At 46.9% G+C, this 20,308-nt stretch overlaps 1 protein-coding gene across 5 annotated transcripts in view; it reads left to right on the top strand.

The window, feature by feature from the left end:
- The first annotated feature begins 8,115 nt into the window (after positions 1-8,115).
- The window catches only part of PTPRN (protein tyrosine phosphatase receptor type N), a 19,084-nt gene continuing 6,891 nt past the window's right edge, over positions 8,116-20,308 (top strand). For 2 of the 5 annotated variants that reach the window (XM_061187612.1, XM_061187597.1), the window contains exons 1-15: positions 8,116-8,262; positions 9,716-9,766; positions 10,011-10,124; positions 13,088-13,184; positions 14,674-14,935; positions 15,020-15,374; positions 15,801-15,935; positions 16,540-16,574; positions 17,274-17,548; positions 17,742-17,828; positions 18,158-18,237; positions 18,407-18,471; positions 19,137-19,355; positions 19,782-19,982; positions 20,083-20,230. In XM_061187612.1, the coding sequence (XP_061043595.1) occupies positions 8,148-8,262; positions 9,716-9,766; positions 10,011-10,124; positions 13,088-13,184; positions 14,674-14,935; positions 15,020-15,374; positions 15,801-15,935; positions 16,540-16,574; positions 17,274-17,548; positions 17,742-17,828; positions 18,158-18,237; positions 18,407-18,471; positions 19,137-19,355; positions 19,782-19,982; positions 20,083-20,230 (2,239 nt within the window). In that variant the 5' untranslated portion in view covers positions 8,116-8,147. The remainder of the gene's footprint in view (positions 8,263-9,715; positions 9,767-10,010; positions 10,125-13,087; positions 13,185-14,673; positions 14,936-15,019; positions 15,375-15,800; positions 15,936-16,539; positions 16,575-17,273; positions 17,549-17,741; positions 17,829-18,157; positions 18,238-18,406; positions 18,472-19,136; positions 19,356-19,781; positions 19,983-20,082; positions 20,231-20,308) is intronic. The other 3 variants (XM_061187601.1, XM_061187604.1, XM_061187618.1) reach the window with 3 other exon arrangements.

Below are 20,308 nucleotides of genomic sequence, written 5' to 3'. Positions count from 1 at the left end.
TGTACACACATTAAATGTTTTGCTGACTCTTGCCAGTTTGCTCCTGGTAGCTTAAAATCTTACAAGGGAGGGAGTAATCTGATCACTCATGCTCAGCCCAGCCAAATACCAGAATGTCCTATTTGCAAAGCTTTATACTTCCCAAGGTACTCTCATACTCTCATACATCAGAGGTGTAAGCACGTGGGCAGATACCAAAATTTAGTTTCTCTAAAGAACTGGGACTTGGCCACACAGCTCATCCATTTAAGCAACCCAGAGAAATTGTGACTAGGTCTTGATGGCACCGATTCTTGGTCATGCTGCTGTTTTTGCCCTCTCCCCCTCTATTCGTTGTGTTCAGGAATGTACCTAAACCCAACACTAGACCAGTCATATTCATTTGTACCTAGTTCTCATTAAATTGGGCAACCCCTGCTACTCACCCACATTTCCCCCTCATTCATTCCCTCTTTCTTTCCAAGACAGAAAATGGGGAGAAGAAGATGAGCATTTTTAAAAGGAAGGTAAGTTTAGTTCTTATCGCAGAGGGGCAGATTATATGATTTGGATCATATTATTTGATAGAAAATGGGAAGCCACTGAAGGTCTGTTGAGCAAGGGAGTGACACAATGAAAGCTGAGCTTAAGAAGAACAATCTCACATTTCTGTAGAAGGATGGGTTAGGGAGTAGGAGAAAAGTGGCAACATTCTAGAAAGACTGTTGAAATAGTGCAGTGTGCCACACAAGGACCTGAACTTGAGTGAAAGAGGACATATAAGAGAGATATTTTGAAGGATGAATTAATAGGCCTTGGCAACTGTTAGGGGTTGAATCCTGTCCCCCCCAAAATTCATAAGTTGAAGTCCTAATCTCCTGTACCTCAGAACATGACCTTATTTGGAAATAGGAGTGTTACAGATGTAATTAGTTAATTTAAGATGAGGTCATTCAGGTGGGCCCTAATCCAGTATGACTAGTATCCTTATAAAAAGGGGAAATTTGGAGACAGACATGCATAGAGGGAAGATGACATGAAGAGATACAGGGAGAAAATGGCCACCAACAAGCCAAAGAGAGAGGCCTGGAACAGTTCCTTCTAGCCCAAGAAGGAACAAACCCTTATAACACGTTGATTTTAGACTTCTAGCCTCCAGAACTGTGAGACAATACATTTCTATTGTTTAAGTTCCCCAGTTTGTGGTATTTTGTTACAGCAGCCTTAGGGAACTAATACAGGTGATTTTTGTTTTTGTTAGAGACGTTTTGCCTTAGTGAATAATGATGCTGCTCATGGAGCAGGGACATCTGGAGTGTTGGTTGGGAAAGGAAAATGGATGTACTTTTTTTTTTTTTTTTTTTTTTTTGGCTGCGTTGGGACTTCGTTGCTGTGTGCGGGCTTTCTCTAGTTGCGGCGAGCGGGGGCTACTCTTCACTGTGGTGTGCAGGCTTCTCATTGCAGTGACTTCTCTTGTTGTGGAGCATGGGCTATAGGCATGCGGGCTTCTGTAGTTGTGGCATGTGGGCTCAGTGGTTGTGGCTCGTGGGCCCTAGAGCACAGTCTCAGTAGTTGTGGCGCACGGGCTTAGTTGCTCCGTGACGTGTGGGATCTTCCCGGACCATGTCTCGAACCCATGTCCCCTGAATTGGCAGGTGGATTCTTAACCACTCCGCCACCAGGGAAGTCCCTGGATGTACTCTTTTTTTTTTTTTTTTCACACACACACACTGTATTTCATTTTTACAAGAGATAAACTGACACCAAGCATTGTAAATGGATGACCACAACAAAAGCAACAATGATTGCAATTACCAAACATGAAACACACTCATACTATGTCATAATATTGACATTCAGTCCTGGATGTACTCTTAAAGGTTAAAGCCAAAAGCCTATTCAAGGACATCACAACAGCAATTCTCTCCTACATCATTACTTTTCCCCTGCATGCCTGATTATTTTCATCAATATATAAGTATGCCGCAATATCTCCTAGATCTAATTTTTTTCTCAACTTCTGCTTCTGGTAATGGTGCACTACGTAATTCATACTATCTCTGCCTGCTGAAGACAGCTTGTCTTAGTCTGATTCCTCCCAAAATCAAAGCCTGAAGTAAGGACTTGCATGTGGGTCGTGTAGATTGGGATTAGATTTCAAGATGAGGAGTGAGAGAATGGGAAGGGTGAAACAGAGGGCTTGGAAAGTTATTGAAGGGTGCATTAAGGAGTTATAGGCAACTGAGGTAAGTTCTTGTGGGGACTCTCTTAGGCATCATGTACAATGCACCTCAGAACTGTCCTCTGAGACAGAGAAAAGGAAAGTATTTATCCTATGGGCCCATCCCCCACTGGATAAAGGGTTGCACTACAGGATGCTAATTTCCTCATATATCCAGGTTTTTCATGCGTGAGAATGTCTGAGCAGAGTCCCAAGGATATCTAATGCTGTGGTAGCAGAGGACCCAGGCCAAAAACAAAAGATCTGCAGTGCAGGTGAGGCAGGTGGTATCAGATTACACCTGCATCTAGCTGGTGGCTGCAGTAATGGCTAGAATTAAAAGGATGCAAAATGGGACAATAAATGGTGTCTAATATACCTTAAAAGCTGGATGGAAAAGTATCCAAAATCTTCTTTAAAGCGTCAAGGAGCTAGCAAAAGAGTGAGGAGTAATTGACTCAGGTCAAGATCCAGGAAAGGAACAGAATCCAGAGGTGGTAAACCCAATGTTCACAGTTGCTTTAGACTGGGGAAATTTTCCATTTTAAGAAGCAGTCAAAAAGCTGATTTAGACAGCCTATGGAGCTAGAGTAGTAGATGTCAGTGTCCAGGCCTGTGAAAGGAAGAATTCGAGTAAACTGCTCTCTGTTTTGGTCTGGGACCAAGAAGCAAACGCTAGAAGTAAGGGGAAAATGGAAGTCAATCTACCCTTGCTCAGATCGCAGCATGTCCTTGTAATTGTATTAAGGTTATATCAGATTGCTAGTGCTTTTAGGCACTTGCAGAAGTAAATGAAAATCCTCTAAGACCTTAAATTATTTCTACAAAAAATTTTTCAATTTTTTCAAAATTTTTCACAAATTTTTCAATACTATAGTCTGCACAATAGATAACAGAAACAGACCCATAGTGATCCAATGATTGCAAAGTAAAACAACTGTGCTTTACTATGTTCAAGCATATAAAAGCCAAATTGTAATTTTTGACAAGGATCTAGAAACCACAGAAAGTAATATAGAAGATTTTTTTAAAAGAATCAAACAAGTCAAAATACATGAGGCAAAACTGATAGAACTGAAAGGAAAAACAGAAAAATTCACTTGTGTAATTGGAGACTTCAACACTCGTCTGTCAGAAATTGATAAATCGAGCAAGCAGAAGATCAGTAAAGATACAGATGACCTGAGCAGAACAATCATTCTATTTGATCTAATTGACATTTAGAATATACCATCCAACAACAGCACAATGCACATTCTTCTCAAGCTCACATGGAACATTCATCAAGATAGACCACCATAAAACACAGCTTAACAAATTTAAAAGACTAGAAATCATACAGAATACATTCTTAGACCACAAAGGAATTAAACTAGAAATCAATAACGAAAAGATAGCTGGAAAATCTCCAAATATCTGGAAAACAACACCTTTCTAAACAATCCATGGGCCAAAGAAGAAATCTCAAGAGAAATTTTAAAGTATTTTGAAATAAACAAAAATTAAAATATAATTTATCTCAATTTGTGGCATGAAGTGAAAACAGTGCTTAGAAGGAAATTTATACAATGAATACATACATTAGAAAATAAGAATGATCTAAAATCAATAAACTAAGTTCACACTTTAGGAAACTAGAGAAAGAAGAGCAATTTAAGTTTGAACCAAGCAGAAGAAAACAAATAATTAAAATTAGAGAGAAATCAATAAAATTGAAAACAGGAAAATAATAAAGAGAAATCAATAAAACTCAAAACTGGTTCTTTGAAAAGAAAAAGAATCAAATAGAAATTCTAAAACTTAAAAATATAAGAACCAAAATTTTAAACTAATTGAATAGGTTTAATAACAGATTAGAGGCAGCTGAAACAGAACTGGTGTACCAGAGATACGTCACAAGAAACTTAGCCCTTCCCTCCAAAAAATACAAAGAGGCAAAGGGTGGAAAATGCAGAAAAAAGGGTAAGAAATCAAGAGGATTCAGTGAGGAGGTCCACTATTCATTTTAATTGAAATCCCAGAAAGAGAAGAGAGAGAATAGGACATAAGCAATATTTTAAAAGATTGTGGCTGAAAATTTTCCAAAACTGTTGAAAGATATCGATCCACTGATTCAAGATTACCAACAAATCTCAAGCAAAATATTAAAAAACTAAAACAGAAAATATGATGAAACTGCAGGAAAACAAAGACAAAGGAAAAATTCTTAAAAGCAGCTGTGAATGTGGTGGAGGAGGGGATTATTTTCAAAGGAGCAACATTTAGTCTAATAATTAAGTCCAAGACAGCAACAATAGAAGCCAGAAGAAAGAGAAATGACATCTTAAATGTGTTGAAAGAAAATAACTGTCATCCTAGAATTCTATAACTAGCAAAATTATCCTTCAAAAGGAAGGAGTTCCACTTCTGTCTGGGTTGTAGGAAACTCAAAAGATAAACACTCTCATTCTAACAACAAGAAAATAGCTGGTTTAACTACAGAATCATGTTTTCTTGAGCACATCAGAGGAAATGGTTGGGGGACACTATAAGTCTTCTAGGGTGCTGGAAATGTTCAATTCCTTGACCTGGGTTACATGGATGTTCATTTTGTGATAATTTATTGAGCTGTTCATTTTTGTCCTATGCATTTTTCTGTTTTTTATATTTCAAAATTTACAAAGTTTTTAAAAAGGAAATAAATGGGGTGAAGTGATAAAGATGGCAGGGGGACTTGTGGAAGGTGAGGAGAAGACTTTCCTGAGTATATCTTATTATGTAAGTTTGATTTTTAAACAGCGTAAATATTTTACATATTCTAAAATAAAAGTATATAAAAATAAAAGCAAATCTTAATATTGAAAATAAACAAACTAACCAAATTATATATCAGATTAGTAAAAATGACTACACAAACAAAAGAATTATTTCAAATGACTTTAGAACACAATATTTTGATGGTATATCCCTAGGGACTATAAGGACAAAATAAACTACCCAAAATCTTAAGTGTATTCACTGTTTTATTAGTAGAGTAATATCTATATTATTATTTGTAAATTATTATATGCATATTGTAGGATTAAACATATAAATGATTATGTTAATGTTATGGGAAACCAAATTTTTCAGTGTAATAAAGAGATACAAGTATAAAATTAAGAGTTCAGTAAAAATCACAGCTAAATTTTAATTGGAAATATCAGTGTGTGTGTATTTGTGAGGATATCTTAATATCCTAGCTCTGTGCACTGAAAGGACCTAGAAGCAACATCAATCACCTCAGTAGCCATTATCACCCCTAGAACCCAGACTGTGGTCTCTAAAGTCAGTTCTTACTAAAAGCTACCAAGTCTCTTTGGAGGAATGACTGCTTCCATGTCTAGGGCAAGGAATAAAAAAAATTAACCTGGTACATGTTGAATGATAGAAAGCAAGGGAGCTTTCAGTGATTAATGGGACGTTTCAAAAGGAAATAAGAACGAGTTTAAAGGAGCTTTCACTTAATACTTACTTCAGGACAATTTGAATATTACTGTGATTGACTGATACATATTAAATATATAAAAATCCATACTTCCATAGTAATTCTCAAAGAAAAAAACTCATAACAAATATTTTTTATAACTTAGGGACTTCCTGATGGTGCAGTGGTTAAGAATCCACCTGCCAATGCAGGGGACATGGGTTCGAGCACTGGTCCGGGAAGATCCCACATGCCGCGGAGCAACTAAGCCCGTGTGCCACAACTACTGAGCCCGCTGCCTAGAGCCCGTGCTCCACAACAAGAGAAGCCACCGCAGTGAGAAGCCTGTGCACCACAACAAAGAGTAGGCCCCACTCGCTGCAACTAGAGAAAGCCTGCGCACACCAACGAAGACCCAATGCAGCCAAAAATAAATAAATAAATAAATAAATTTATTTTAAAAAAAACCAAAAAAACACAAAACTTATTTGCCACTCTTGACGGTAACTATTACACCAACTCATTACTCTGCAAATTAATAGTTAAAGAGAAGAAACTAAGAATGTATGCTACCTTTCCAGTCGGAATTGTATCTCAGGATATAACTAAGCCCAGTTGATGAGAGAATGCTCTTCTTTATGAAATAATATCAGCTAACAAATGTTAAAGGAGTGATAGAACTAGAAAATCACCATTTTAGTCAAAGATCATCAATGAATGGCAAAACCACAAGGTGAAAAGTTGCTGGGGAACTACTTTATGATAGAGATCTGGCTGTCTCTACCTTAAACCGGTGATCAATTATAGCATCACTAATAGTGGGACAGCCAGACATTACTCACTTCCTGAAGTGATGCAATTGGAGTCATACAGCATCACCTGTAAATTTTTTGTTTTAAAAAAATTTTTACCTGATCCAGTCAAGACTTAAGTTCTATTTTTCAGGAAATACAGGGGATATACAGGATATATACGGGGAAAATACAGGGAAACATATCATGAGGAAACAGTCACAAATCCAGAAGGTAGGGAGTTGTAAAGAAAACCTGACCTGGTATCTTCCACAAGAAAATGTCAAAAAATAGGGACGGGGGGACGCACTGTTTATGTTAATTTAAAGAGAATTAAGAAACATAACCAAATGCAATGGTGGTCTTTGATTGACTGCTATTTTGAACAAAACAGCTGAAAAAAGGCATTTTTGGAAACAATTTGAGACATTTGAATATGAACTGAGCATTAAAGGATATTCGGGAATTATCGTAAATTTCGTTAGGTGTCATAATGGCATTTAGGTTATATGGGAAAATACCCTTATTTCTTGGAAATGCATATTGAAACTTTTGGAAGGGAACTATAATGTCTATTGTTCACTTTTAAGTACTAAAAAGAAGCAAATGTGGCCAAATAATCAATAACTGTTCAGTCTAGGTGATGAGTGTATGAGTACCATGCACCACTATCTTTTTTTATTTTTTATTTTTGTATTTTGGAAAATTTTTACTGAACAGCAAGAGAGGAAAGTGATCAATTTTGATCTTTAGAAAGCTCACTCCCAAGCTTGTTGGGTGACAAGAATGGAAGCAAAAGACTAGTTAGATGATTACTGCAGTAGTCATCATGAAAGGGCATCGTGGTTTGGATAGGAGAGCGAGTATGGAGAGAAGTGGGCTGATGGGAGACATATTTTGCAGGCAAAAACCATAAGATTTTGATAGGCTCGAGGCGGAAGAGGGCGAAAGAAAGGCGAGTCAAGGCTAATAACAAAAGCCAATATGTATCCAGTGTTTAGTATATGCCAGTGCAGTGGTTGTTCTAAGTGAGCCACGTGAGCTTAATTCCTGTAAATCTTCACAACCACCTTGTGAGGGAGGCACTATTGGCACCTTCATTTTACAGATCAGGAAACTTGGGCACAGAGAGGTCAAGCAACTTGCCCAAGGTTATACCCCTAAGTAGGTGGCATTGCTAGAACTGGAATCCGAGCACACACGCAAAACCATTCCTGCTCTTAAGGATAACATCTGTACCATTAATTGAGATGCGAAAGAGTACATATTGTATTCACTTGTATGCTCCTCATCTTAAGGTTTATACTACCCGGCTCACGTATCTTTCCTGGCCCCCACCCAACTGGAACCCTTCTCGCCAACCCTGCGACTGGGTGATAGAGGTGGTGGTCCTTGGGGAGAAGCATATGTCAAGGTGAGGCCAAGTGCGAATTCTAGACAGGCGCCTACTATTTGGGGTAGGAGGGACGGGGTGGGTAGGACCCCCGCTAAGACAGCGCTTTTACGTCACGAATGACGCAAATCAACGCAAGAGCCGGGGGTGGAAATGTCGTCACCATCCGCCTGGGGTTGGCGGAGTTGCCGCGAGAGGGGCGTGTAGACCCCGCCTCGGTGGGTGGGGAGTGGCAGGCCCCGCCTCGGCCCCTCTGGCAGGCTCCGGCCCGAGTCGCTGCGGCTCTGGCAGCCGAGCGGGAGCGCGGAGCCCGGAAGGATGCGACGCCCGCGGCGGCCTGGGGGTCCCGGGGGATCTGGGGGTCTCCGGGTGCTCCTCTGCCTGATGCTGCTGGGCAGCCGTCCGGGAGGCTGCAACGCCATTAGCGCCCACGGTCAGGAGGAAATGGGGGGATCGGGGGGAGGATGGTGCCGGGAGCAAAACTCGGTGGGGGGCGTGGGGGGAAGTGTCACGCAGGTCGCGAGCTCAGGTAGAATGTGTGTGTGGAGTGGGGTAGGGGGAGGCACTGTGAGATGAGGAAGATGAGAGGGCGTCTGCGAGGAAAGGGGCGTAGGCCTGGAGGTGGGGCTGGGAGCCCGGGGGCGGGACCTAAGAGAAGCGGGCTCAGGGGAAGATTGCGGTTTGGGGAGAAGGAATGGGGGTGCATATGGACAGAGGGACCTAGAGACGGGATACAGGACCACAAGAGAAGCAAGTCTCTCTGAGGCGCCAAAAAGTGGCGACAGGCGCTGAGGGATGGAGGAGGGGAGGGAAGGAGAGGGAACCCTGATCTGCCGGGAGTAGAAGTCGGGGCCGCGAGCTCCGGGGTCCCAGCTTTCCGTACAGTATCAGGCCGAGGGAGGGGCCAGGGTTTCTCTTCAAGCCCAGAGAGGCTGATGGCTGTAATCTGATCTCCGATAAGAGAGGGACAGCTGGGGGAAGGGGCCGAAGAAGATGAAGAGGGAAGGGTCGTCTCACGTCCCCCTCCCCACGGCCAGGCCTGGTGCTGACTCACGTCTGTGCGGACAGAGACAGTCAGCGCTGACTCACGGGCAGGGGGAGGGTGGGGGCGGGGCGCACGTGGGGGAAGGGGGCAAGCTCGCCGTCTGGCGCTCTTCTTCCCCGCCGGGCTTGGAGGCCAATGCAAGATACTTCCTGTGGCGCCGCGGGTAGGTAGGGTGGAAGATGAAGGCTGGAATGGCGGAGAGGTCAGGTCCCTTGGAGACTCCTCACCCTGTTACCCTTCCCTCCCCCATCACTGCTTCCAGGCAAGCCCTCAGCGGCGCCAGGCTCAGAGCTTCAGCACTACGAACCGCCCCAGCAGTACAGGGGCCGCGAACTGCAGGGACAGCGTGGGGAGCATTGCCTTAGAGACACCCCGCCGCTACCCCTTTCCCACACGAAGGGGAAGTGTGCTGGGGTTCCCATCTCTTCTGAGTCCCAGGCCATCATAAGATGCTTGTGGAGATTGGGAAAGGAAAGTCCCCTTTTCCTCAGATTTGGACAAAAACTACCCCATAGTGATTCTATGAGAGTAGAAGTATCAGTATATGATTCTCCACCATCACCACTCCCATGCACCTGGAGGGCTTCTTCTCCCCATTACTCACTTAAGCTAACAGAGGCTTTTAGGGAAAGAATCCAGACTTGCAGATCTTTAAAATCCAAAGCCAGATCCTGTGCTTTCTTCTCTTAAGAGGAGGACTCTTCCTCCTCTCCTCCCAGCTTAAAGCCTTCCTTAGAATGAAAGAATGGATCCCATCTGCTTCCCCCTTTCTAGCCTGTTCATCCATCTGACCATTCTATGTGTGTGGGTGTCTGAGCCTCTGCTCACCTGTCCTCTACAGGCTGTCTGTTTGACCGCAGACTCTGCTCTCACCTCGAAGTCTGTATTCAGGGTGAGTGAGGCCCAAACCTAGGATTTACAAAACAGGATTGGGGGGGGGATATACAATAAGAAAGAAGTTGGGGGGGGTGGAAGGGAGAAGGGGAACTGGGCTTGGAGAGAAGGGGGACTGGACTGGAGGAGCAGAGCTCTCTGAAGCCAAGAGAGGAGATTGAGGGAGTGCTGTCTATTTGCAGCCTGGACTTTGGAAGGCCTGTTGTCCAAGCCCCCCGCTGACACCACTTTTGTGCTCTTAGATGGCTTGTTTGGACAATGCCAGGTGGGAGTGGGGCAAGCCCGGCCCCTTTTGCAAGTCACCTCCCCAGTTCTTCAACGCTTACAAGGTGTCCTCCGACAGCTCATGTCCCAAGGTGAGGTCTAGATGCGCTGGAGGAGAGAGACTGTAACTTGGTTAGATAAGGGTGGGGAAGGGAGGGGCCACCTGACTCCAGGATTTCTCTCATGGAACATTCCTATCACACCCACTCTGGAACCTCACCTTCCCAGACCTTACTGGAGAAGGAGGCAAGACAGGAGTGGGGGTGGAACCCTAGAGATAGGCTGTTCACACTTAGACTCTCTGGAGGAATCCAGAGGAGACTTCTAGAAGATGCCACTAGAAGAGGCCAGCATTTATATCTTTAGGACCAACCCACTCTCTGGAACTGACTGAGTACTCCAGGGCCATGAATCCTGGAGTCTTCAGCCAGGAGAATACCCCACTTATCCAATTCACTCATTCAACCAATATTTATTGGGTACTTCTATGTGGCAAACGTAGTTTTAGGTGCTTGGGATATATCAGGGAGTGAAACAAAGATCTCTGCCTACTGGGGTTTACATTCGGGGGTGAAGGGAGGGAATATACTAGAAATTAGAAAACATTAGTATGTTAGAAGGTGATAAGTGCCATGGAGAAAACAATTACAGCAGGATAAAGGGATCAGAAATGGTGAGGTAGGAAGCTGTGGTATTAAACTGAGTGGCCAAGATAGACCTTATTGAGACTATGCAATTCAAATAAAGACATCAAGGAGGTGGGGATGTTTTCCAGAAGGTTATCTCAGGGAAGAGTGTTTCGGGTGGCCAGGGAGCTAGAATAAAAGCCCTAAGATAGGAGCATGAGTTTGAGGAACACCATGGAGAACCCCTCTACAGAGTGGCTCTAAAGGAGTGATGGAGAGGCAGAGTAGAAGATGCAGTCAGGTAGGTAATGAGGGAAGGGATGCTCTAGGATTTTATATGAGAATGTGTGGACATTGGCTTTACTCTGAGTAAAAGAGGAAACCATCACAAGGTTTGAGCATAGGGGTGCATGATCTCACTTCTACTTTAAAAAGATCACTCTTGCTGCTGTGTTGAGAATAGAATGTAGGGAGTCAATGGTAGAAACAGAAACACGAAACATTAAAAGCTATCACAGTAACTCATGTAAGAGATGAATAAGCATGGACCAGGGTGGTTGTAGGGAGGTAATGAGAAATGACAGAATTCTGCCTATATTTTTAAGGTAGTGAACATGATTTCATGAAATATTGGATAGGGCCATGAAAGAAAGGGAGGAGTCAAGGATGACACCTAGGTTTTATTGCCTGAACAACTGGGTTGATTGACATGTCATTAATTATGCAGAAGGATCAACTTGGGGAAAGGGGTGTTCAGTTTTTAATACACTGAGTTTAAGATATCCATTCAATAAAGTGGGAAGTTGAGTATATAAGATTGGGTTTTGAAAGAGAGAGTTCTGGAGTGGAGATATAAGTTTGGGATTCTTTGGCATATAGATGGTAATTAAACCCATGAGGTGAATGAAATAACCAAAAGATTGTGTGTTTATGAAGAAGAGCCCTAAAGAATTCTATTATTAAGAGGACCAGGAGAAGGAGCAGAACCAACAAGGGAGGCTGAGAAGGGAGAGCCAGCAAGGTAGGAGGAAAAACAAGAGTGTTTGTTGTCCTAGAAGCTAAGTGAAAGTGTATCAAGGAGGAGGGAGTGATCAACAGTGTCAAATGATGGTGGTAGGTTAAGTAAGATGAGATCTGAGAATTGACCCTGGATTTAGATATGCAGAAGCCACTGGTGATCTTGATGAAAGCAGTTTTGGTAGAATAGTTGGGAATAAAATCCTGAATAGAGTGGATAAGAGGGAATGGGAGGAAAAGAATTGGATACAGCCAGTATAGATAACACTTTCAAAGAGTCTTGCTGCAAAGAAAAGCAAAGAAATGGGTTGATAGCTGGAGGGGAATGTGAGATCAAACAGTATTTTTATAAGATGGGAGAAACTGCATCATGTTTGTATGTGAATGGGAATAATTCAGTAGAGAACGGGAGAAAATGATGATGTAGGAAATAGGGGAGAATTGTGGGGAAGATGTTCTTGAGTAGGTAGTAGGGGATGAAATCTAGTGCTCAAGTAGAGGAATTGGCCTTATATAGGAACACAGATAGTTCATCTAATGTTAATAGGCAAAAAAGCAGGTATAGATCCCAGGATATGAGTTAAGAGGAACACAGATAGTTCATCTAATGTTAATAGGCAAAAAAGCAGGTATAGATCCCAGGATATGAGTTAAGAGCAGTACAGATTATTAATCCAGAAACAAGGAAAAAGGAATGGGGGAATGGGGGCGGAGAGTGGGAGATTATCCCTTTAAAATGATGACTGACCTTTCCTGAGAGCAGAGTTTCATGGAGGAAAACGGTCAAACAGGAGATCTGCCTCAGGGTAAGATGATGTTGATGAATGTTTAAAACAGGTGTATAGTGCTTTGGAGTTTTCCAAGCACTTTTATTTCCCAGATTGCACTTAATCTTTACTACAGACCCATGAAGTATCTATTATTCCCACTTTACAAATAAAAAAAACTAAGGTTCAGGATCAATAAAAAGAAGGTGAATAATAATATTGATGATGATGATAATACTAGCACTTATTGAAAGCTCCCTATGTGTCAGGTACTATTCTAACCATTTGGTATTGTGTATTTTAATTATCGCAACAATTTTAGGAAGTATAAACCCCCATTTTTCAGATGAGAGAACTAAGGCTCAGATAGGTTCAGCTAAGGTCACACAATTAGTTAAGTGGCAGAGGACTTAAACCCAGTCTCACTGGAAGCAGTCTCACTCCCAAATCTATACCTGAGTGTGGGAAAAGGACAGCTCAAATCACCCACCGCATCTCTACACCCCCTCCACTGCTCCTCTGCCCTGCCAAATTCAGTACACTGCTGGGTAGAGGGTGCAGTTTTGATCTACACTGGTCCCTGTTACTGGGCCCTCAGACTGTCCCAAGCCAATCTCAATCTCACCCTATTCTGTCCCCTGGCAGGACTGTCCTGGCACGATGACCTCACCCAGTATGTGATCTCCCAGGAAATGGAGCGCATCCCCAGGCTTCACCCCGCAGAGCCCCATCCAAGGGACAGGTAGGCATCATTTCTCATCAACTCTATCATAGCAAGGCTGTTGGATCTGTGGTCACCCTGATGGACAGAGGGGAATGGGTACAAAACTCAGCAGGCTGGGGCATGGGTAAAAGAGGTTCTGGAGTAGTCATCTGACATGCTCACATGCCCAACACGAGCTGAGCTCATCCCTGGGGATCCAGCAAAAGAGGGACATTAAAAACTGTATTGTTTTTTTTTTTTTTTGCCTGACAAAGTCTTTTTTTTTTTTTTAATTTTTATTGAAGCATAATTGATTTACAGTGTTAAAAACTGTTTTGAAACATTTGGACATATGGTATTTTGTTTTTGGTCTGGTTTGTCTTTTAATGAATTCATTTACTCAGCAAAAAATACAGGGTTATACTATGTGCCAATCACTGTGCTAATCTTTACGGATACAAAGTAGTAGAACAAGATAAATTACTTTTTCTCTAGTACTGACATAGGAAAGATATGTTAGCAAAGTTTCACCCACATCAGACTCAGATATGAATCAGATAATGGTAGTACTTGAACTGATTTCTGGGATGCATCAGGAGATAGAGTGGAGAAGCTATAATAATTAATACTACATGGTATTGGCACAGACATATATATAAGTACTTATAAGTACGTGTAAAATTATGTCCCTGTTTACAGTTTTTTTTTAAATATACATGTGTCTATTCTTTTTCAAATTCTTTTCCCATTTAGATTGTTTCATAATATTGAGCAGGGTTCCCTGTGCTATACAGTAGGTCCTTGTTGGTTATCTATTTTAAATATAGCAGTGTATACAGGACATTTGGTATTTTAAAAGAAGCATCAAAGTAGTCATCATGGAACAAATTAGAATTTTGTCGGACTGAAGTTGTTTAATGTTCAGTTTTGTTACTATGTGGAATTGTATATGGTAGGAGGTACCATCATCTTTTTGTGGTTAGGGCCTCTGAAGGCATCATTCAGACCCTGTAAAGCAGAGGAAAGTAAATGACGGCTTGGGGCTCAGATGATGATACCAGGTGAAGAAGGCAGAGTGGGGCAGGGGGAGCAGAGTGAGGGGGCACAGTACTGAATGTTTGAATGCGTACTTGGGGACATGCCCACAGGGACAGTGTGGCAAGCTGCAGACACAGTTCATCTAGAGCGGTTCCCAGCTGCCTTCCCCTTCTCCTGTTCTCCCCTTTCCATCCCTAGCCTCACGCTTCCAGCTCTGCCGCTGTGTTTCAGGGACCCAGGCATGCTTACCAGGGAGGCAATGACCTCTGCCCCAGGCTTGGCCCTCTGGCCCTTCCCCATGCTACTGTCTCCTCGCCTGAGGCTACCTCATCTTTTAAGAGAGCAGGCTCATTCTATGCTAAGCCTGGACCCACCATCTCTGCCTCGTAGGCTCTATATGCCCTTGCCCCACACAACCAACACACACACACACACACACACACACACACACAAACATAAACACACACACACACTTTGCTTTCCTCCCCAGATCTGGCTTGGCGCCCAGGAGACCGGGTCCCGCTGGGGAGCTGCTTTTACAGGGCATCCCCACTGGCTCCGCCCCTGCTCCCCAGCATCGGCTTCCTCGACCTCCAGTAGGTAGGGGCGGAGCTGGGGCAGGCTCCCCCCTCTCCCCTTTGCAGGCTGAGCTGCTGCCCCCTCTCCTGGAGCATCTGCTGCTGTCCCCGCAGCCCCCCCACCCTGCCCTGAGTTATGAACCTGCCCTGCTGCAGCCCTACTTGTTCCATCAGGTGAGCTCTAGACCTCCGCCCCACCGCAACCCCAGTCCCCCAGCCCTGATGTCTGCTCTCATCCGAATCTCTGGTTTCCCACAGTTTGGCTCCCGCGATGGCCCCCGGAGCTCAGAGAGCTCCCCGGGAATGGTCAGTGTTGGCCCCCTGCCCAAGGCTGAACCCCCAGCCCTCTTCAGCAGAACTGCTTCCAAGGGCACGTTCGGGGCTCACCCTGGCCATTCCTATGGGGACCCTCCAGGGCCTCCGCCTGCTCGGCTTTTCCAGGAGTCAGGGCTGCTCTACCTGGCCCAGGAGCCACAAGTGCCCAGCAGGGCCGGGGCACCAAGGCTGCCAGAGCAAGGGGGCAGCAGCCAGGGAGATGACTCCTCAGAAGGCTATGAGGAGGAAGGACTAGAGGGTCGCAGGGAGAAGCCTCCTTCCCCAGAAGAGCGGCCAGGTAACAGAGTCCGCAGCATCCACTCCCTGCCTGTGGGGCTGCTTTCTGGGAGGTGGGGAGGGGAGGGTCCTTCCTGACTACCCACGCATTTGTTAATTTGTCCTTAAAGTCATCTGCACACTCAGCTAATGTCTACCGACCACCTGCTCTATGCCAGGCACTAGGTAGGCAGTGGGGATACAGTGGGGGCGGTAGAGCTGACATGATTCTTCTTCAGCTGGGGGATCAAGGAGTCCCTGCTGGGCCTGAAGTTTGGTCTTGACACAGGAAGCTCTTTCCCCCAAAGTGTGGACAAGGGTGGGAAGGGGAGGGCATCAGTGTCCTGCTGTTTGAGAAGTTCTTAAATGTGCCGGTCCCCTCCCACCCCCAAACGCATCCCACAAGTTCATCTCGGCACCAGCCCTAAGCTCTGTGTCTGGCTCCCAGCAGATGTGACTCTGCAGAGACTGGCAGCTGTGCTGGCGGGCTACGGGGTGGAGCTCCGTCAGCTGACCGCTGAGCAGCTCTCCACCCTCTCCACCCTGCTGCAGCTGCTGCCCAAGGGTGCTGGACGAAATCTGGGTGAGTGTCCAGCCAGAGAGACTACCAGCCCCATGGAGGCCTCTTGCCCCACTTTTCAAGACCACAGCAAGCAACCTAGAGGGGAAGGGCCAAGGTCAGGGGAGGGAGTTATTTTGAGACACGGAGTCATTGCCAGCCAAGGGCAGGGAGCAAGGGGTGAGGTGGTGAGCCAAGGAGTTAGAGCAGGAAAGGACTGGAGGATGGAAGCAATGGGAAAAGAAGCCACAGGGGGTATGAGCCGGGATCAGGAGGCACGGAGAAAGCTGGGCGGAAGATAATGAAGACCTAAGGAGGGGCATGGCCACTAAAAAGGAGAAGCCAATGATTGATGGGTAGAGGGAGGACTGAGCAAAGAATAGCTTTGAGAGGTGTGGCCAATAAGAGAGGGAGGAGTTGATAAAACAATGAATTATAAGGCAGATGCACAGAGGCATGAGGCCATGCTTAGGATGAGACCAGCGATAGGGTCTTGGTTACTGACTGCGGGGAAAGAGGCCACAGCAAATGTAACAGGCTCAGGGCCTCTGGCCTTTTCTCCCACCTGCGTTGTGTGCACCTTGGCCTTGGCCCTTTGCCCAGAGTCTTGTTTTTCCTGTCTCTGCAGGAGGGGTTGTAAACATTGGAGCTGACATCAAGAAAGTAAGTTTGTGACACCTCCCTGACCCATAAGTGCCCAACGGCAGCAAACCCCTTGACTGAAATCTAAATCTCAGGATCAGGACCCAGAATCTGTATCCTCCAAGCCCTCATTTTGGTGGAACTGAGGCCCAGAGGCTGCAAGTCATTGTTTAAGGTCTCACCTCAAGTTGAAGGCAGAGCTGGGACCAGAAGCTAGAATCCTTGATTCACTGCTTTTTTACACTACAGTCATTTCAGACCACACTCTGAGGGTCCCTAGGGGAAGCGGGGGGAACGCGAGCAGGCAGGCTCCTGACTGCCCTGCAGCTTGAGGCACTCTATCTGTTTCACATGTTGGATTTCTAAGATTGTGTGGCTAAACAAAAGTCGAAAAACCACTGCCTGCCTGTTCATCTTCTCCCCTAACCCCAGCTTTCCTCACTCCGGAGCTTCTCCCCACTCCAGCCCCATCCTGTGGATTATTACTGATCATGAATAATCACTCATTCAGTCCTTTTTTCATTCATTCATTCATTCATTCATCCCCTTGGCTCACTTTCCTGGATGCCTTCTCTGTACCCAGTGCTGACCTGGGCCTGGGGATAGAAAGAGAAACATGTCCTAAGCACCCCTGTGGGAGCTCAGCGTCTGGAGTGTGGACCCCCTCCCCCCGACCCCTCCACTGTTAGAGACCCTACCTCTATCCTCTCTTCTAAACAGACAATGGAGGAGCAGGTGCAGGGCGCAGATGCAGCGGAGCCTCCACCGCCCACGCCCTCCCTGCCCGGATCCCCCACTGCTGGTCCCACCTCCAATAAAGCCCAACAGGAGCTGAGCTCTGGATCCTCTGAGCCTCCCAAAGCTGCCGGCCCCCCTGCCACGCCCATCCTGCTAGAGAAGAAAAGTCCACTGGGCCAGAGCCAGCCCACGGTGGCAGGGCAGCCTTCTGCTAGGCCATCAGCAGAGGAATATGGCTACATTGTCACTGACCAGAAGTAAGGGCTCCAGTCTGGGGCAGCCTCCTGGTCCCTTGGGTGTTGGGCTGGCCTGCCTGGCAGGAAGCAGAGAGCAGAAGTCCAGATGTGAAGTAGACAGGGGGCTGGGCTGCTCTGCACCCCTGGAGGTTGTTTCACGAAAGTGGCCTAGAGGGTCCCCACTTTCCTTCCTCTGCCGGCTCCCCACCTCCAGGCCCCTGAGTCTGGCTGCAGGAGTGAAGCTTCTGGAGATCCTGGCTGAGCATGTGCACATGTCCTCGGGCAGCTTCATCAACATCAGGTGGGGCTGTATCTGGCTGGGGCAGCAGGGATCTAGCAGGTAGCTTGAAGCGGGAGGTGGCTGGAGGGGCTCAGGGTAGGAGGGGAAGACAAACTGTGAGTAAGGGGCCAAGGTCGGGTCAAAGATGTTTCCAGCTGCACTGAAGGTACAGCCACACCTAGCCCTGCTACTGGCCCAATCCAGTATCTTCCCAGCCTCAAACACCCCTGTATGGCATCTCTGATTGGTTTTAGCCCCATCCTCTAACAGGGAGAGGGCCAGAGAGGACCTTCCATTTTGAATCTGGCGTCTGTGGTGGGTGAGGCAGTAACATACCTCCTATTCGGCAGTGTCGTGGGACCAGCCCTTACCTTCCGCATCCGGCACAATGAACAGAACCTGTCTTTGGCCGATGTGACCAAGCAAGCTGGTAAATACTCCTTGACCCCAGCCCGAGTTGTATATATCCAGGCCTGTGGCTGGTGCTCCCCTTGAAATATTCCCAGCCCACATGGACCCTGCCTGCCACCTGGCATAGCATGACATGGGGTGGAGACCACATGGGGCTGGACAGAATCTGACCTACATCTTCCCTGCAGGGATGGTGAAGTCTGAACTGGAAGCACAGACAGGGCTCCAGATCTTGCAGACAGGCATGGGACAGGTATGAGATAACTGAAGGATCAGTCAAAGCCCCAGAGGGCTGATGTTGCCCACAAGAGATGAAGGCAAAGGACAGGAGAATAGGAGCTGAGATCTATCTGGCTGGTCCCCCAGCTTTGCCAAAGCAGCCCTCCCCCATGCAGTTTTCTTTCTGACCAGCAGATGGCCCCAGCGGCTCCTGCTCCCTGCAGGTCCAGCCTTCTCTCCGAAGCCAGCTTACTTGGAAGAACTACCTGAGATGGCCATAGCTGTCCATAGATGTTCTAGAGCAAAATCTCAAATTCCAAGGGAAAACATGACACAGAAAGGACACTGAACTCAAAATATGCTTCTATTCTGCATCCAACACTGATGCCTCACATTCTACTATTTGATCCCTTGGGTCTCTCTATACTTCTCTGTATCCATTTTTAAATGCAAAAACGCCTAGGGAGGGTCACCCACTAAGTCTCTGGCAGTGCGATGTGGTTGAGTTGCCTCAATGGGGATTGAGAAGGAAGATCTTCGGCCTCTCCAAGTCCTTCTGCCTGGACCGCCATGCCCCTGCCTCCCAGCTTTGCCCCAGGAGATATCCTAGCAGGGAGTGGGGCATGGGACAGGGGTGGGGAGCAGCTCCTAAGTCTCCCCACACCACCGCCCCCCTTGATTCTAGCCTTGTTCCCACAGAGGGAGGAGGCAGCTGCCGTCCTTCCCCGACCGGCCCACAGCACCTCTCCCGTGCGCTCCGTGCTGCTTACTCTGGTGGCCCTGGCAGGTGTGGCCGGGTTGCTCGTGGCTCTGGCAGTGGCCCTGTGTGCGCGGCAGCGTGCGCGGCAGCGGGACAAGGAGCGCCTGGCCGCGCTGGGACCCGAGGGCGCCCACGGTGACACTACCTTTGAGTACCAGGTGTGCAGCCCCAGACGCTTGTTGACGAGAGGGAATGGAAGGGGCTCAGGAGTCTGGGTCTCGCCTGGGATGAGAGTGGGGAGCTGGATGTCCAGGCAGGGGCTGGAGAAGCCCCAGTGGGAGTGCTGCAGGGCCATTTTGAGTGGATGGGAACTGAGAGCAGATGGTTGCTGAAGTTCTCCCCAGTGCTGCGATTCGGGGGGGGCTCTAGGCTTCTGCTCTGTGACATCCGAGGTTGTCATAGGCACCAGCCAAGCAGAACAGCCCCGAAAAGGATGAGAGCCATGGCAGAAGACCCTACCCCAGAGGAAATGGGTTTCATTCAAAAGCAATCAAGGACAAGCCTAGGGACTCTACTGAACTGAGCCCAGGACTCTTGAGAAGGATTCAGGAGACCTTGGACCCTGCCCCATCCTTCTTCCGCAGGACCTGTGCCGCCAGCACATGGCCACGAAGTCCCTGTTCAACCGGGCAGAGGGTCCACCGGAGCCCTCTCGGGTGAGCAGCGTGTCCTCGCAGTTTAGTGATGCGGCCCAGGCCAGCCCCAGCTCCCACAGCAGCACACCGTCCTGGTGCGAGGAGCCCGCCCAGGCCAACATGGACATCTCCACGGGACACATGATTCTGGTCAGGACAGGGCATCGGCCCAGAGGGGGTGAGGGGACCGGACGGTGGGAGGGGCAGGGCTGGCAGTGGGGGCCAGCGCCAGGCTGTGGTGTCCCTGCAGGCATACATGGAGGACCACCTGCGGAACCGGGACCGCTTGGCCAAGGAGTGGCAGGCCCTGTGTGCCTACCAGGCGGAGCCCAACACCTGTGCCACTGCCCAGGGGGAGGGCAACATCAAAAAGAACCGCAACCCTGACTTCCTGCCCTGTGAGTGAGTCCTGCTGACCAGCCAGCCCCAGCCCTCTGTCTGCTGGGAGCTCTGGAGGGCTTGGGGGCGGGGCCGGG

The sequence above is a fragment of the Eubalaena glacialis genome, chromosome 1, assembly GCF_028564815.1.
Source record: "Eubalaena glacialis isolate mEubGla1 chromosome 1, mEubGla1.1.hap2.+ XY, whole genome shotgun sequence".
NCBI classification, from domain to species: domain Eukaryota; kingdom Metazoa; phylum Chordata; class Mammalia; order Artiodactyla; family Balaenidae; genus Eubalaena; species Eubalaena glacialis.
The sequence above is the reverse complement of the archived record's forward strand: the minus strand, read 5'-3'. Positions and strand labels throughout refer to the sequence as shown.